General features: G+C 38.8%; 1 protein-coding gene across 2 annotated transcripts in view; it reads right to left on the bottom strand.

Annotated features, from left to right (window-relative positions):
* nphp4 (nephronophthisis 4) overlaps positions 1-19,072 on the bottom strand; it is a 208,992-nt gene that overhangs the window by 75,841 nt on the left and 114,079 nt on the right. For both annotated transcript variants that reach the window (XM_053625420.1, XM_053625421.1), the window contains exons 11-12: positions 13,229-13,284; positions 1,876-2,010 (exon numbers count right to left, since the gene is read on the bottom strand). In XM_053625420.1, the coding sequence (XP_053481395.1) occupies positions 1,876-2,010; positions 13,229-13,284 (191 nt within the window). The remainder of the gene's footprint in view (positions 1-1,875; positions 2,011-13,228; positions 13,285-19,072) is intronic.

Here is a 19,072-nt window from a genome sequence, read left to right as displayed (position 1 = left end):
TTTGGGACTTAACTAAAAAGTTTCTCCTCATGACATCTCAGGGAATTTTGCCTTGTCTTCACCACCTTCGGATTGCTCATTAGAGGTCTCATTAGCCCAAGATTTCTGTAAAGCGGCTGTCTGACAGTCCCACGATCTACATTAAACGTGGGTGAAGACAGCCTCCTGTCTCCATAAAAGGCGAGACAGAGAGCGAAGAAAAGAAAGAGCCAACAGAAAATAATAATGAAGACAATCTACTCTGGTATAGATCTGCCTATAGATCTGAGCTCTGTGTGTGAGTGTGTGTGGAACAGAAAGAATATGAGTGAAGCATTGTTCTATGCCAAAATATGTGCTTGCATATACTAATGTGGGTGTGTAAGCACTTTCATCCTTTTAGTACTTGTATGTAGTGCTATGGTGTAACAAATCACCTTTGTTTGTGTGTGAGTGTTAGTGTATACTTTGTACTTTTTATGTACAGTTGCAATCAAAATGATTCAACCCCCACTGCAAATCAGGTTTATTGTCAAAATTTACAGACGTTCAGCTGTTTGCAATGAACAAATCAAACAAAAGCAACTGAAATAGTTGAACACAATGAATGCTTCAAGTGGTTTCTCCAAATTCAACTGAAAATGCAACTTATAATGACTACTCGATTTTCAAAATTATCCAACCCGCTGAATAGAATCACTCACAACAGCACAAATATGCAAAACAGTTCTTGTCACAAGCACACCTGATGCAACATATCAAGGGCTTCATTAGTTGCACCAGGTGTGCTTGAGCTGGAACACATGAAATACCTGAACTGGCTAGGGGTTTGTTGAGTGTACACTACCTGGACGGGGCAGAAAAAGGAAGATATCAACGGCTGCGACCAGATTTCTGAGAAGGCAGGTTATGAAAAACCCTCGAGTGACTACAAAAGACCTGCAGCGAGACTTGGTGGCAACAGACACTGAGGTTTCAGCGAGCACAGTAAGGAGTGTACTAAACGCAGAAGATTTTCATGCCAGAACTCCAAGACGTACACCACTACTGACCCTAAAGCACAAGAAAAGCCAGCTCAAAATCATATAAACTTATGGAACTTTTTGACACAAGTGATCAGCGGTATGTCTGGAGGAAAAAGAATGAAGAAAGAACACTCAGTCAGAAATGTCTACAGTCAAGCATGGTGGTGGCTCGGTGATGCTCTGGGGCTGCTTTGCATCCTCTGGCACTGGAAACCTGCAGTGTGTGGAAGGCAAGATGGATTAATTGAAGTATCAGGAAATCCTAGGAAAATGTCATGCCATCTGTGAGGAAGCTCAAGCTTGGGCATCATTGGACATTCCAACAGGACAATGATCCCAAGCATACCTCAAATTCCACACAGGCTTGGTTGCAGAAGAAGTCCTGGAAGATTCTACAGGGCCATCACAGTCACCTGACTTGAACCCCATAGAAAATCTCTGGTGGGATTTGAAGAAGGCGGTTGCAGCACACAAACCCAAGAATATTACTGAACTGGAGGCCATTGCTCAAGAGGAATGGGCCAAGATTCCTCAGGAACGCTGCCAGAAGCTATGCATCTCGTTTGCAGCAGGTCATAACAGCACAAGGGTGCTCTACTACGTACTAAAGATGCTTGCCATGAAGGGTTTGAATAATTTTGAAACTGGAGAAATCATTATAAGTTTCCTTTTCAGTTGAATTTGGGGAAATCACTTGAAGCATTTGTTGTGTTGATCTATTTCAATTGCTTCTGTTTGATTTGTTCATTGCAAACAGCTGAAAGTCTGTAAATTTTGACAATAAACTAGATTTGCAATGGGGGTTGAATAATTTTGATTGCAACTGTATGTTTTGTGTGTTGGTGCACGAGTGTGTGGGAGGAAATCTTACAACGTGTGACAGCTGGTGGGCCGACGCCATCGGGGAGAGAGCGAGTGGAGCGGGAAGCTGCTGTTGCCATGGCGACCCCGTCGTGTGGCTCAGAGTTGGATAGCGCGAAGCCACAGCCAGCTGAGAGACCGAGAGCTGAGAGAATGACAGAAAGGCAAAATTAACATATGCAACGAACACACGTTTATCACAAGCCACGAGCATATAAAGCTTAGTGAGCAGCTGTAGTTGGCGTTAAGACAATGCCAAAATACAGCCAACACAAAGAAGAAAATATCCTTTTATTTTTATAAACAGGATATTTCCCATGCCTTGGTTTTAGCCTCACTTTCTTTATTTTCCTATCCTCCTCTTCCATACTGTGTCTATTAACAAAAAGATAAGCTTTATAAAACACAACCTCCTCCACACGCCCACATGGCTGTGCACTGATATAGTCATCAGCTTCAGCATCTTAATGGGGTCATTAATATAATGAATAATGCAGATCAAACGGGATCTGTAGAGAAGCCTCCGAGTTTCACGCAGCTCGTTTTGGTAGTCGCGCTTTTCCTCCTCGGAGCCGGAGTGCCGCAGCGGACCGCAGAGACTTCACATCAGCAAAAGTACATTTCAAAACTGCACTTCTTTAGAGAGCAAGTCCAGTAAAGCAAAGGTTACTGAGATGGTCAAATAGATATATATTCAGATCCCTGTGGTACTTTTATCTTTTTTTTCCCTCTTCCTCTCTGTTAAAAATAAATACAAGGAGTAGGTGAATGTGACAGTGTAATAATGAAACTGGCCCAGCTCCATGGGTACGGGCCAGTTTCATTATTGCATGGCAGAAGTGAGCTGGAGCGGAGGCCTGTGTATTAAGCAATGATTCTCTGGAGGTTTAAAATACCACTCTGGTGATTTCAGCTTTTTCTGCTGATATGTGATGTTTTACACAGAATTTCTGCCCTGTGTTTAGTCATGGTGGAGTCTCGGGATCTTAAGCAATGTGCATGTCTATATACAGTATAAGAATGAAAAAACAAAAAAAACAAAAACAAAAAAAACATAGCCATTTGAAAGTTCATATTCATAGTGGAGAATGCAAGATTAATAAAACACAACCAATGCTACAGAGAGCTATACTTGCTAACTAGCTTTTTTTTCCCCTGTAGGTTTTCCTACATCAGGAATTGTTCATGGTGTTCTGATTACTGGTTTCATGGTACCATGGCAAGATGCATATTTTTTTTTTTCCCCCACTCTTTTATATTTTACTCTTATTAATTTACTATAGAGAGAGATAAAAGAGAGACTGGTGAGAGAACAACTGTTTATAACTGTAAGTGATAACAATTCACTTCAATTCAATTCAGATTTGTTTGTATAGCGCTTTTAACAATGGACATTGTCCCAAAGCAGCTTTACGGGAATATACAAATTCATAATATAGATTTTAAAATGTATGAATTTGTCATAACTTGTTAGGAACTAACGTGTTTCATGGTCCATGGCCAATCATTACATTTTAATGTAATTATAAATGGATAACAATAATTCTTAAATGAATAAAATAACAATATAAACTGGTTAGAATTAGGAAAAGAAATAAAAACACTTTGGGATGTGCTGTTATAGGACAATAATTAACGTTAGGGCTGTTGTGATGTCATTTATACCTCAATTGGTTTAATCCATGGACTGTTCATTATAAAATATAACAGTTATATAACACAGAGTGTTAACAACACATCATAGTTCATTTTAAAAGACTATATATTGATGTAATATGGCACACAGTGAACTCTGAAAACTCCACTAGAGATAAATGTTCTGAACAAGATATCATTTACATCCCATCTGAATTCAGTCAATAAAATGCATTTATAGTACAGGTTGTATTAAATCATATTACATTAAACATCTTTACTATGCTTTTAATTTGTACTAAATCGATCATCATTCTTAACACCTCATTTCCTACGCTGACATTTGTATCTATTATGTTAAAGATAAATAACTGATGAATATGTTAACATTTTAAATTGTTATGGACACTTAATATTATTAAAAGTAGGACTGTTTATATTGTTCTTCAAATTGAGTAATCCTTTGTCAACTTCATAGCCTCTTTCATTTTCTTGGAGCAGTTTGGTTAATCACAACCCAGCAAGGCTCCAGCACTTCTCACAATGATGGATCGAAAAAGCTAGTCCTTATCACAAACTGTCCACTGTTATCGCTATGTCGTGGTGCCATCCATACACACACACACACACACACACACACACACACACACACACGCACACACATCTGAAAGAGCACAGCATCCGTCTAGATGAAGCAGGGAGAAACAAAGAGAAAGCACAAGATTGTAGGATACTTAATCGAAGCTGCAGATAAATTGCTGTGAGTTATTCCCGCTCTGCTCAAAAGCAAGTGCACCAGTGTTTTGGTTTTTCTCTTAAATAATCAAAGACTACTACTCAGCGAGAATAAATCATTATTATCAAAATCCCAAACACCATCTGACTACTTAAAAAAAAAAAAAAAAAAAAATGGAGAAAAGATAACAACAACAGTATGGCATACAGAAATAAGAAGTATTAACACAGAGATTGGTAGAGATGAAAAATATAAAAAGGTGGAAAGGGTCAAATAAAAAAAAAGAGGGAAAAAATGAGCGTGAGAGAGACAGTTGACATGTGAACTGCTGAGAGGCTGCCAACACAAAAGTACAAGGTTAGAATAAAAAGTATGGCTGTCAATATTCACAAAGTCTGCCTCTGTTTGCCATGCACTCACTATCCTGAATGCTTAAAATATTGAAATCAATATCACAGGAATTGCCTGGAAAGCTGCCAAGATGGGGAAAGAATTGCATATATATCTATATTTTTTAAAACCTAGATGATCTTTTAACAGCTGTTGCTATTAATAGGGAGCAATTTCACACTTCTCAAACACCTAGCCCGAAATCAGATCTGCTTTGTGAACATTTAGCTGAACCCCAACATGGAGGACTAGTGTAAAAATGCCTAAGCCGGTCATGTGCCATTGCTCTGATATGATAATGAGTGAAGGTGGGAGCTCGTTATCAGGCAGCTTTCACACTGATGAGAGGAGAGGTGATCCTCTGCTCCTCCATTTAGGGATGGACTGATGAGTATGAAGACGCCAGCGATATTATGGGAGAATGAGACGGATAGAGAGGGCGAGATGGAAAAAGAAAGGTTAGAGCAGCCCATCAATCACAGTGCTCTGATGCAGCCTAGACAGCCAATGTCAGACTGAGACAAACACATTCTAGCTTTCCTGCAGACAGACAGACAGACAGACAGACAGAGACACACACACACACACACACACACACACACACACAGTGAAGGAGTTGTGAAATAACATTTAACTCAACCACATGGCCACGTATTAAGTTTTTTCGCAAAATTAGCTCCTTGCCAGAATCAATGCAGCCTGAATCAGTCGTGCAAGTCTACACTGTGTGTGCTGAGAGGAGTGTAAGTGTGCCTCTTTGACAAGTTTGCGGACATCTGTTCTGCCTTTTTTTTTTTTTTTTTCAGATACGGCAGGCATAGCTGGAAAGAGAGAGAACAGACTGAACACATTTTCTCCTTCCAGCCAAATAAATGCACTGTTTGTGCTATTATAAGCACAAGCTGATGCACTTCAATTGGCACAGGCACAATGACACAGAGAAACCTTGAGTTTAACATGAGACAGCCAAACAGCACAGAGAAACTGACATGCAAAATCACAGAGAAAACAAGACTTTAGATTGACGCAGATAGAATCCTCCAGAGATATCTTGACATAAGACAGCCACAACTACACAGGGAAATGGTGTGTTGCATGTGGCACAGGGACGATCACACAGGGAAAAAAAGTCGATACCACAGTGTGGTATGAAAATAAAATAAAATAAAATAAATTAAAAACTCTCCTGGAGGACATCCTCCTCTGGCTGATACTGGCAGGGGGGGGGGGGGGGTATTTTAGTTATCAAACACTGTCTGACAATGAGTGGAGGTGCACTCCAAGACGTGTGCGCACGCATACACACACAGACGCACGTGTGCGCACTCACACACACACACAGACAGACACATGCGCGCACACACACGCACACTCGCACACACACATGCACACAGACGCGCGCGTACACACACCTTATACTCTGAATGCAAGCATTAGTTTAAATTCACTGATATGGTGGCAGGCCAAAAAGATTTATTAAAAGCATAAACATTTGAATAATTATTAGTGACATTAGGCTAACAGGACATGTTGCTGACAGGACACGGGCTGAATGGCGATGCATGGAGGTCCATTCGGAGGTAGATTATAACATTGCAATGTGTTAGAGTCGTTAACAAATAACTGGCTATCGCAAACATTACATGGAGCATAACGTTAGCTGGTTTCACAATGCCGTGAAACCAGCTAAGTGTTCAGACTGACACAGGCACAATCACAGAGGGAAAAAAGAGTTCAGACTGACACAGGCACAATCACAGACGGAAAAAAGAGTTCAGACTGACACAGGCACAATCACAGAGGGAAAAAAAGAGTTCAGACTGACAAAGGCACAATCACAGAGGGGGAAAAAGAGTTCAGACTGACACAGGCACAATCACAGAGGGGGAAAAAAGAGTTCAGACTGACACAGGCACAATCACAGTGGAAACAAGAGTTCAGACTGACAAAGGCACAATCACAGAGCAAACAAGAGTTCAGACTGACACAGGCACAATCACAGAGGGAAAAAAGAGTTCAGACTGCCACAGGCACAATCACAGAGGGAAAAAAGAGTTCAGACTGACACAGGCACAATCACAGAGGGAAAAAAAGAGTTCAGACTGACACAGGCACAATCACAGAGGGAAAAAAGAGTTCAGACTGACACAGGCACAATCACAGAGGGAAAAAAAGAGTTCAGACTGACACAGGCACAATCACAGAGGGGGAAAAAAGAGTTCAGACTGACAGAGGCACAATCACAGAGCAAACAAGAGTTCAGACTGACAAAGGCACAATCACAGGGGGAAAAAGAGTTCAGACTGACAGAGGAAACAAGAGTTCATACTGACAGAGGCACAATCACAGAGGGGGAAAAAAGAGTTCAGACTGACACAGGCACAATCACAGAGGGAAAAAAAGAGTTCAGACTGACAGAGGCACAATCACAGAGGAAATAAGAGTTCAAACTGACAGAGGAAACAAGCGTGCCGACTGACACAGGCACAATCACAATGAAAACAAGAGTTCAGACTGACAGAGGCACAATCACAGAGGGAAAAAAGAGTTCAGACTGACAGAGGCACAATCACAGAGCAAACAAGAGTTCAGACTGACAGAGGCACAATCACAGAGGGAAAAAAGAGTTCAGACTGCCACAGGCACAATCACAGAGGGAAAAAAGAGTTCAGACTGACAGAGGCACAATCACAAAGGGAAAAAAGAGTTCAGACTGACAGAGGCACAATCACAGAGGGAAAAAAGAGTTCAGACTGCCACAGGCACAATCACAGAGGGAAAAAAGAGTTCAGACTGACAGAGGCACAATCACAGAGGGAAAAAAGAGTTCAGACTGACACAGGCACAATCACAGAGCAAACAAGAGTTCAGACTGACACAGGCACAATCACAGAGGGACAAAAGAGTTCAGACTGACACAGGCACAATCACAGAGGGAAAAAAAGAGTTCAGACTGACACAGGCACAATCACAGAGCAAACAAGAGTTCAGACTGACACAGGCACAATCACAGAGGGACAAAAGAGTTCAGACTGACACAGGCACAATCACAGAGGGAAAAAAGAGTTCAGACTGACAGAGGCACAATCACAGAGCAAACAAGAGTTCAGACTGACAGAGACACAATCACCGAGGCAAAAAAGAGTTCAGACTGACACAGGCACAATCACAGAGGGAAAAAAGAGTTCAGACTGACACAGGCACAATCACAGAGGGAAAAAAAAAGTTCAGAATGACACAGGCACAATCACAGAGGGGAAAAAAGTTCAGACTGATGGGCACAATCACAGAGGGAAAAAGAGTTCAGAATGACACAGGCACCATCACAGATGGGGGAAAAAAGGGTTCAGACTAACAGAGGCACAATCACACAAAGGAAACAAGAATTTAGAATGAGAAAGCACAGTCGCACAGAGAAAACAAAAGTTTCGATTGACAAGGGCACAACCATATAGAGATACCTAAGCATGAGACAACCACAACTGCACAAAAAAGTGATACGTTTAGCTTGGCACAGGCACAACTGAACAGAGAAAACAAGTTTAGATTGACACAAGCACACAGAGGAAACAAGAGTTTAGAATGAGAATGCCACAACTGCACAGAGAAATTATAAGCTTAGACTGGCACAGGCAAAATCACACAGACAAAACAAGTATTGGATTGACACTGGCACAACTGCACAGAGAAACCATGCATTTAGCATGAAATTGCCACAACTGCACAAAGAGATGATGCATTTAGATTAGCATGGGCATAACTGCACAGAGAAAACAAGACTTTACCTTGAGATAACCACAACTACAGAGACAAACGTTGTGTTTATATTGGCACAGACACCACTGCACAAAGAACATGAGTTGAGTTTGGCACAGGCACAACTACACAAGAAACCATGCCTTTAGCATAACACAGCAACAACTGCACAGAGAAGTAGTGTCTAGATTGGCACAGGCACAATCACATGGACAAACAGTAAGTGTAGCAGGGCACAGGCTCAATCACACAGAGAAAAAACATGAGAAACACACTGGTGTTAACCAGCAAATTACTCCCCATGATGTTTTTGTGATAAAGGAACTGATTGTAGAACCAACTATTTAGCATAGCATGAGCACTGAGTGAAGAACTGTGAGTTTACTATTGCACAGATGAATTTATGAAACATGAGTTTGTTATGGCATTAGCATTGGAAAAAGTGCATAGTATTGATAATGTGATATTTACAGTCAGGCCTACAAGTATTTGGATGCTGACAAAGTTATTGTTATTCAAGCTGTCTACCTTAATATACTGGAGTTGAAAATAAATAATGAGGAGCTCAAAGGTACAGACTTTCTGCTATATTTTTAAGGTATTGACATCCAAATCGGGTGAACAATGTAGGAATTACAACACTTTCTATATGTTTGATTGCAACTCATTTGCAGTCAGTGACTCCCTGAAACCTGGAACCCAGAGACATCATCAGACACTGGGCTTTCTCCCTGCTGATGCTCTGACAGGCCTTTACTGCAGCCGTCTTCAGTTTCTGCTTGTTCTTGGGGCATTTTGCCTTCAGTGTTGCCTTCAGCAAGTAAAATGCATGCTCAGTTGTATTCGGGTCATTGAGGTGATTGACTTGGCCATTGCAGAACATTCCACTTCTTTGCCTTAATAAAGTCTAGGGTTGCTTTCGAAGTATGCATTGGTCATCTGCACTGTTAAATACTATGCAATGAGTTCTGAAGCATGGCTGAATCTGAGCAGATAACATAGCCTTATACACTTCAGAATTCATCCTGCTGCTTTTGTCAGCAGTCACAGCATCAATAAATACAGGTGCATCTACAAAAAAAAATTGTTTTGTTTTGTTTAATCTTGATGATTGTGGCTTACAGCTCATGGAAATCAAAAATCCAGTACCTCATAATATTAGAGTAAAGAATTCATAATACAGAAATGTTGACCTTCTGAAAAGTATGTTCATTTATGCTCTTAATACTTGGTCGGGGCTTGTTCTGCATGAATTACTGTATCAATGCGGTGTATGAAATATATGAAAGTTCCACTGTTTGAATTAAATTACAGGAAAAAAAAAACTTTTCATTTACATTGCATTACATTTATTCATTTAGCAGACACTTTTATCCAAAGCGATATATCAAGCAGAGAACAATACAAGTAGTGCTACCGTACAAGATCCATTAATTGAGTTCCAGAAGAAGCAAAGTGCGCAGAGTAGAGGTGTAAGTGCAATTTTTTTTTTTTTTTTTTAATGGGTTGGTTAGGTGTTCACGGAAGAGGTAGGTCTTTAGCTGTTTTTTGAAGATGGTGAGAGATTCTGCGGTCCGGATTGAGGTTGGAAGTTCATTCCACAACTGAGGAACAGTTAGTTTGAATGTTCTTGAGAGGGACCTTGAGCCACGCTGAGTAGGAATATTTTCAACAATATTAAAATTTTTTGAGATGCACCTGCACAAGGGAACCAATTCCATGGCAGTCATACACACCTATGTCGTAAGATGAGGTGGTATGCTTCAAATCATGAGCAGTTACTTCCCTTCTTTATATTCTTCTCTTTCCATCATTCTGGTACAAGTTGATGTTTGTCTCATGTGTCCACATGATGATGTTCCAGAACTGTACAGGACTTTTACTGTACAGAATTTTTTTTTCCCCACAAACTCTAAATTTGTGTTCAGTCTATTTACTCTAGTGAAGCCTTCTCTTGATTGTTGACTTTGACACAGATATGCCTATCTCCTGGAGGGTGTTCTTGATCTTGCCAAATGTTGTGAAGGCATTTTTCTTCACCAGAGAAATTATTACCAGAGGTCAATACACCCCCCTGGGGGTTTTCAGGCGCCTTTTGGTGTTTCTGGGCTGTTAATGGACCAAATGGTTGATTTGGTCACACCTAATGTGTTTCCTATGTCTCTGATGGCTCAGATTGGATTTTTCAGCCTAATGATAGCTTGCTTCACTGACAGTGACAGCTGTTTGGACTTCATATTGAGAGTTCACGGCAACAAATCAGCTCTAGACCTTTAATCTGTTTACTTGTAAGTGAAATAATGGAATAACACACACCTGGGCACAGAACAGTTGAGCAGTCAAACATCCAATTACTTTTGGTCTCTTAAAAAGAAGGGGACAATATATATATATATATATATATATATATATATATATATATATATATATATATATATATATATATATATATATAGTGCTGTAATTCGTAAACTGTTCACCTGATTTTTTTCACCTGATCACCCTCAAATTAAAGCGCTGAAATAAAATATACATTTTTTAATTTCAGCTCCAATATATAGTACAGCTAAACTAACAATATACAGAATACAGGTAAAGTAACAATAACTGTGTCAATGTCCAGATATGTATGGCCTTGACTGCATATGGATTTAAGAACCATGAGTTTAGCAGGACTCAAGCACAAAAACAAGAACATCAAGCTTGTCCCTAGTATGGTGCCAAAACATAAAAATAAAATAAAATAAAATAAAATCTGAGCTCACAGATCCACAGCAAAGGACAGATGATTTCACAAAGCCATGTTCCTGCTAAATGGAGCACTCATCCTCAAATGTAATTTTTATTGTTGTTTCTTTTCAGTGAAGTGTTTTATGTTTGCAATTTCTTATTCATATTCCACTGAAGTTTGCCTTTGAAGAAAACAAAACCAAAAACAGAATGCAACTATTAAATTAGGACTGAAATGGAATTAGGCATTAAATTGAGAATTATCCACTTTCACATAATTCATACCATACAAGCTCCTGGATTTGAACTCTTAAGACTTGTGCTAAGCTCAGTGACTAACTCAGACTGTCTGAGACTGAAGAATAATTAAGTATTTGTGTATGGTTATACAGTTTAGTTACCCGTTATTTTCGTATTATTTAATTCAGTCTGACAATTTCCTCCATAAGCTGAAGCTCAGGCTTGTATGTTGGTAAAGATGTGTGGAATAGATTGATGGTTAAATAACTGAATCAATCCTCATTCTCCACAAAATAGACTAGGCAATTAGCACACAAATTAAATCGATCTGGAATCTCCATAACTACAACAGATGGTTATATTCATTAACTTTCTCGTGTATGTATGCATGTTTTTCAGTTTTGTGGCCAAATGCACTCATTCAACAGGTACAGAAAAGCATTTCTGTTTTCACGTCAAAGCCATAGCTGTTTAAAGAGTTGTATGATGAGTATACCTGAAAATAATGGTGGAAATAGTGAGTATAGTGAAGAGTAAGGAATTAGTGTTTCAGTAATAATAGCATAGAATGAAGATGAGAGTAGTGAGTATAGTGGAGAATAAAGATGAGAGTAGTGAGTATAGTGGAGAATAAAGATGAGAGTAGTGAGTATAGTGGAGAATAAAGATGAGAATAGTGAGTATAGTGGAGAATAAAGATGAGAATAGTGAGTATAGTGGAGAATAAAGATGAGAGTAGTGAGTATAGTGGAGAATAAAGATGAGAGTAGTGAGTATAGTGGAGAATAAAGATGAGAGTAGTGAGTATAGTGGAGAATAAAGATGAGAGTAGTGAGTATAGTGGAGAATAAAGATGAGAATAGTGAGTATAGTGGAGAATAAAGATTGGAATAGTGAGAATAGTTGAGAATAAAGATGAGAATAGTGGGAATAGTGGAGAATAAAGATGAGAGTAGTGAGTATAGCTGAGAATAAAGATAAGAATAGTGAGTATAATGGAAAATAAAGATGAGAATAGTGAGAATAATGGAGAATAAAGATGATAATAGTAAGTATAATGGAGAATAAAGATGAGAGTAGTGAGTATAGTGGAGAATAAATATAAGAATAGTGAGTATAACAGAGAATGAAGATGAGAATAGTGAGAATAATGGAGAATAAAGATGAGAAGAGTGAGTATAGTGGAGAATAAAACTGAGAATAGTGAGTATAGTGTAGAATGATAGTGTAGAATGATGGTGTGATTAGTGAGTATAGTGGAGTAATTATGGAATGCTGAATAAATTGCAAACAATATGGATAATAATGATAGGAATATAGAGTATAATAAAATATTTTATAAATATTAATATATATTAATATCTAAATATTAATGGGAATAGTGTGTATAGTAATAACAATAATAAACATAGAGGTGTAGAATAATAAGATATAAAAAGAAAAGTGAAGAAAATAATCATGATGCGAATACTGAGCATAGTGCAGAATCATACACAGAGTATGGATAAAATCTACTGAGGAGTGGAGTTGCTATAATGAGGAAGAGTAAGGTTAGATCACTGAGTAACGTCATAGTGCTTTTTAAGTTCATATCCTTTGAGCTTTTGGGGAAGCAGAACGTTCCTTGACTCCTGGACGCTTTCCCAACCTTTCATGGTGCAACTCTACTGTAACCAATGGCAACTACTCTGCATCCACACTCAGACGATCATGATTTTTCCCCCTCCCCAGACGCTGCCTCAAATAAAGGTTATAGCAAGGTGCCTTAGTGAACACTGCATGAGTTGCTATTACTACAGAAGTGAAAGCCTATAGCAAAATTAATATTTAACGAGCAGTGGAAAAGAGAAGAGGTAACGGGTTGTGAATTTCTTACTCCGGGACCACGGATGGTGCACAGTGGTGAAGCTTCAAGTCCAAGCTTGCTTCCATCTGAAAGAGAAGAAAAACAAGTAGTCAGAGCAAGCTCACTTCCGTTTCAAAAATCCATACTTCCATTTGGGTTTGATCAATATTTCAGTTGCAGGATATATTTTTTTCTATTTTTTAATTTAACAATGCTTTAAACACAAATAATGACAAAGACATTAGGGTACTTAATATAAAACGGGTCTTTTTTTTCTTTTCTTTTATAAATAACTACACATTTATCATGAGGCGGGCTTCACTGTATTTTCCTTTCACATCATCTAAAACAAATCAGCCTTCGGAAACTGCACTGAAACCTACTTAATTTATTCGCTCTCAAATCACTGACGCAAATTCCCAGAATGAACTTATAAAGCTGCACTCATGTGTTTAAAATGTCGTTTAAAAGAAATGCTGTAAAAACAATTATATATATATATATATATATATATATATATATATATATATATATATATATATATATATATATATATATATATAATCATCATCTTTCCATCTAATGTTCCATCTGTTTATCCTCACACGCATGTAAACTCTTCGATCTGTCTTTCACACTCTCTCTTCCATGTTCTCACTACACCATCCTTCTTATTTACACCTTCACCCCTTTCCTCACACTCTCGTTCACCAGACAGCGTGGAACTTCTTTGCGTCTCGCATGAATTAATCAGGAGAGTGTTGGTGAGCTGCACTGACACCTCGTTAAGCTTGACATGACGGACGAGCAGTCTTTGGGTTCTTCACCACAGCTGTCAGTAGCAGAGGATGCTTTACCATCACAAACTATCAGATAAATCAGAAGTGTCTGACACAGTTCAGATCACTACAAAACGAAACAAGAAAAATGCGAAATGCCACCACTCCAACATCTTGTAATCTGTGTGTAATTAAACAAATCTGACTGCTTTGATAAGCAGTATGGGTTTAAGTGGAATTACTGATTTCCTACAGAAGTGCCTGTGAACTGATACTTATCCCACCATTATTAATTACTTATTCTAATCATGGGTTTTGTTGAATTTGTAAGCATATCAAGCAGTGAGGATAATGGGACTGTCTGAGTATTGATCAGTGGTGATAGGATGTTACAGATCCTAACCCACTAACATCAAAGTCATACAAGAGCACGCCTCTGCTTCTCCTCACCCTCATCCTCTTCAATTAGCTTGCAAAATAACAAAGCACACCATCATTCCAGAGAATAAAAAAAGAAAATTGCTGTTGATTCAGCAACTCCTCAAAGAAATATGTGTGTCTCTGCCATGGGCAGCTACTGAGTTGCCTGTTCTTTTTAAACATTAACATTGTCATTAGTTCAGCAAACAATAATGAATAATAATGTATTAGAATAATAATAATGTATAATAATGAATTACATGAAGACCATGTGATCAATCACCTTGAGTTTGTGGTTTATAATTGATGACTAAAGTGCCAGGTTTTTAAAAAAAAAAAAAAAAAAAAAAAAAAAGGTCTTTAATAGCACTCAAAATCAGAGGAGAGGAATGAAGAAGAACTTTCAAATGTTCTACTCTCTGAAGTAGAGTCTGTTATTGAGCCCAGCCACTTATTCTTATTTTTTGTGTAACTCAACTGGTCAAAATGACAATCACACTGCCACTCTAACTGCCACTCTGATTGCCACATGGAGTGACACAGAGACTGAAGTTCTGGAGAACATGCAGACCACTCAGACAGTCCCATGGACCAACACTAGGAGTGAAACATAGATCAATACCCAGATAGAAACAGGGACAATACTCTGACTGCCCCTCGGATTGATACATGGACCAACATTCTGACTTACAAGTGGGTTGACATGTAGGCCGACACTTGGACAAACCACAGAACAAACCATGGACCAAACCATGGAGTGAACATCAGACCCACGCTCGAACAGACACATGGACCAAGAAACACAGACTAACACTTATAATGGAAACAGACTGAAACATGGACCAACATAGGAATCAACTCTCGGGCTGAGAATAGGACCCACACTTGGAACAAAACTTGGACTGAAACACATACAGACACTTAGACAAACATGCAGACAGAATGACACTCAAACAATCTCACGGACATACTAAGGGACCAAAACATGGACAAACGCTCAGACCAACACATGGACTGACACTTGGACCAACACATAGACCAAGATGTGGGCCAACACTCGGGCCAAACTACAGACCAACACCCGGACCAAACTACAGACCAACACTCGGGCCAAACTACAGACCAACACTCGGGCCAAACTACAGACCAACGCTCGGGCCAAACTACAGACCAACGCCCGGACCAAACTACAGACCAACACACGGACCAAACTACAGACCAACACTCGGGCCAAACTACAGACCAACACCCGGACCAAACTACAGACCAATGCTCATACAGACACATGGAATGAAATATGGACAAACACCTAGACAGACACAATGACTGACATAAGGACCAACACAGAGACTGACACACAAGGCATCAGTTAGACCCACACTTGGACTCAAATGTACTGAAACAAGACAGACACTCATAACAACAAATGGACTGACTAGCAATTGAACCCAACTACCTAGATGTCTCCTGAGATAGAGGCTGTCCCATTTGCAAGGTAGTTACCCCATGAATTTTCAGACATTGGCCGAATTTCAGGCAGCATCGCATGTATTTACCTGAATGTAGGCAACTCCATAAAACCCACATTTTGAATCCATGGCGATGTTAGCATGCATGATGCCGCTGAGAATGCTATCAGGTACCTTTAAAGGAAGCCTACAGAATGGAACGCAATCCCTTTTTAAGTGGAATTAGTTTTACTAAAGAAGATCCGGTAGATTTATTAAAAATAGGTACGTGATTTGGTTGGATTTAGAATTAGAATATGTATGCTATTTGCCTAAATTACCACAGATAACTCATGTAGGCACATCATAGTCCGAAAAGACATTTCTATGTTACTTGTCAGGAGGGGCAGGCACGGCTGTTAGTATTACTGGGTTTAATTATAAAATTACCATGAGATTGATTGAACCAGAATACTCTCACTCTGGGAGCTTTGCGTTCGGCAAAATACAAAAGGTAATTTGCTTTGGAATTATTACCAATTTGGAGCCGATTAAAATCACACATCTTGTTGGTAATCACTTAAATTACCTCCCCTGCTAAAACTAATCCAAATCTGAACCAGTGTTAGGTGAATTTGACTGGCAATACCGGATTCCCTGTTTAATGGTCCACACATTGTGCAGCCTCAGCAGAACACGCTCTCTATCAAATACACAGATCTATAGGAACTGCAGGGCCATGTTGACTTTCAACTCAGTCAAACTTCAGAAAAAACTTTAATAAGAAGCACTCAGCTTTATATTGAAGAAGGTTTAATCAAGCTTGCATATAGCTGTTATTGCACAGTGAAACCCACAGTGTAGTTTGAAGCAAGGAATCCACAGTGACCAGCAATCTGGCTGGAGTTTATATAAGGGCTATGTTTACAGTTTGTATAAACCCTATGTGAGGTCATTTGATTTAGGAATGGGTTTTTTTTTTTTTTTTGCTTTTGTTTTATTCATTTATTTTACAAATTAATATTACAAATATTGCTCTAACTATGAACAAGGATTTAGTGTGCTATTAAATGGAAATGTTATTGGGAGTCACAAACAAGCCATTTAAATGAAGAGTGTATGTGCTGTTGCATAATTTTTTTAACATCCTGCCATGCTGCACTAGCGTAGGAGTTCAGCAATAAAAATGGATGCACCTTACAGGACTTAAAGGTGTACTGCTAACAACAGTACCATAGGTGCCAGATACCACAGCACACCTTGTCTTGTGAAGTCCATGCCTCGAAGGGTCAGTGCTGTTTTGGTGGCGCATGGGGGACCTATACAATATTAGGTAGGTGGTTTTAATGTTATGGCTGATCAGTGTAAATTTGAGGTCATTTTTCCCCAGTTAGGAAATCCCTGCCATAGAACAAAATGAGGTCAAATTACTTTTATATCAACAAGATACTGGACCACCAAACAAATTTATAATCTGTGCTTTGAATTAAAATCGTCTTGTGGCTCATACTGTAATATTCCAAATTTTCCAAAAATTCCAAAAGGAGCTAGTCTCTATGATTCCAAAATAAAGCAATAAACTTAGGGCTATAAATTCAACTACTGAAAAATTGTGCTAATAATCTAGTACTTCATTAACAGGCTAGGAATTGAATGCTGTAACCATGTCTCTTTCCAAAAGAACTAATTTAGCATTCTAAATCAGGGCTTAATATTTATGCAATCACTTGAAAACTTGGAAATATTTTTGCAAACTATATGGATTTTTTTGTTCCAATTTTGATTTCAAGTTCAAGTGGATGAGCACTTTTCAAGTGAAATATATATATATATATATATATATATATATATATATATATATATATATATATATATATATATATATATATATATATACACACAGTATCTCACAAAAGTGAGTACACCCCTCACATTTTTGTAAATATTTGATTATATCTTTTAATGTGACAACACTGAAGAAACGACACTTTGCTACAATGTAAAGTAGTGAGTGTACAGCTTGTGTAACAGTGTAAATTTACTGTCCCCTCAAAATAACTCAACACACAGCCATTAATGTCTAAACCACTGGCAACAAAAGTGAGTACACCCCTAAGTGAAAATGTCCAAATTGGGCCCAAACTGTCAATATTTTGTGTGGCCACCATTATTTTCCAGCACTGCCCTAACCCTCTTGGGCATAGAGTTCACCAGAGCTTCACAGGTTGCCACTGGAGTCCTCTTCCACTCCTCCATGACGACATCACGGAGTTGGTGGATGTTAGAGACCTTGTGCTCCTCCACCTTCCATTTGAGGATATATATATATATATATATATATAACTGTATAAATAGTATACTGTATAACGCAAAACGGACACATTTAAGAGGAGCTGTTGCTGTGTGAAATAGCACAGGTGAACCCAACCTAGACAGTTCAAGACCAACTGGAACTAGACCAGGCAACATTTTTCCAACTTTAACATTTCCAGTTTGGAAAAGCCTGTGATTTGCAGGTTCAATGAGCCGATTGTAACTGCAGATTCCTGTTCCTGGCTGACAGGAGGGGAACTTGATGTGGTCTTCTAGTGTTATTGTAGATCTGCCTTAAAGTTTGACATGTTGTACATTCTGAGATGCTTTTCTGCTCATCATGGTAGTAAAGAGTGCTTGTTTGAGTTACTGTAGACTTCCTGTCAGCTCAACCCAGCATGGCCATTCTCCTCTGAGCTCTTTCACTAACGAAGTGCTTCCATTTGCAGAACTGCTGCTCACTGGATGTTTTTGTGCAATTCGGTGCAAACTCTAGAGACTTGCGTGTGAAAATCCCAGGAGATCAGCAATTTCTGAAATACTCAAACCAGTCAGTCTGGTTCCAACAACCACGCCACAGTCAAAATAACTTGAGATTGTTTTTCCCCAATTCTAATATTAAATGTGAATATAAAGCTCTTGACAAGTATCTTTGTGATTTTATGAACTGCTGCGACATGATTGGCTGATTGGATAACTGCATTAATGGGTAGGGGTACGGGTGTTTCTAATAAAGTGTATGATGCATGTATATTAATAATAAAAACAAAAACAAACTAATCAGCAGTACAAAAGACTGCATCTCCTGTTCTGAAAGTACAACCTTTTGAAACCTCTATCATCTATAAGCCACATTTGGATCCTCTCCTGCAATATTCATCCCCTATTGTTCCTGAAATAGCTGTTATCATGTT

Source organism: Ictalurus furcatus, chromosome 5 (assembly GCF_023375685.1).
Source record: "Ictalurus furcatus strain D&B chromosome 5, Billie_1.0, whole genome shotgun sequence".
Lineage (NCBI taxonomy): Eukaryota > Metazoa > Chordata > Actinopteri > Siluriformes > Ictaluridae > Ictalurus > Ictalurus furcatus.
Note: the sequence above shows the minus strand (reverse complement) of the source record. Positions and strands in the feature narration are given on the sequence as shown.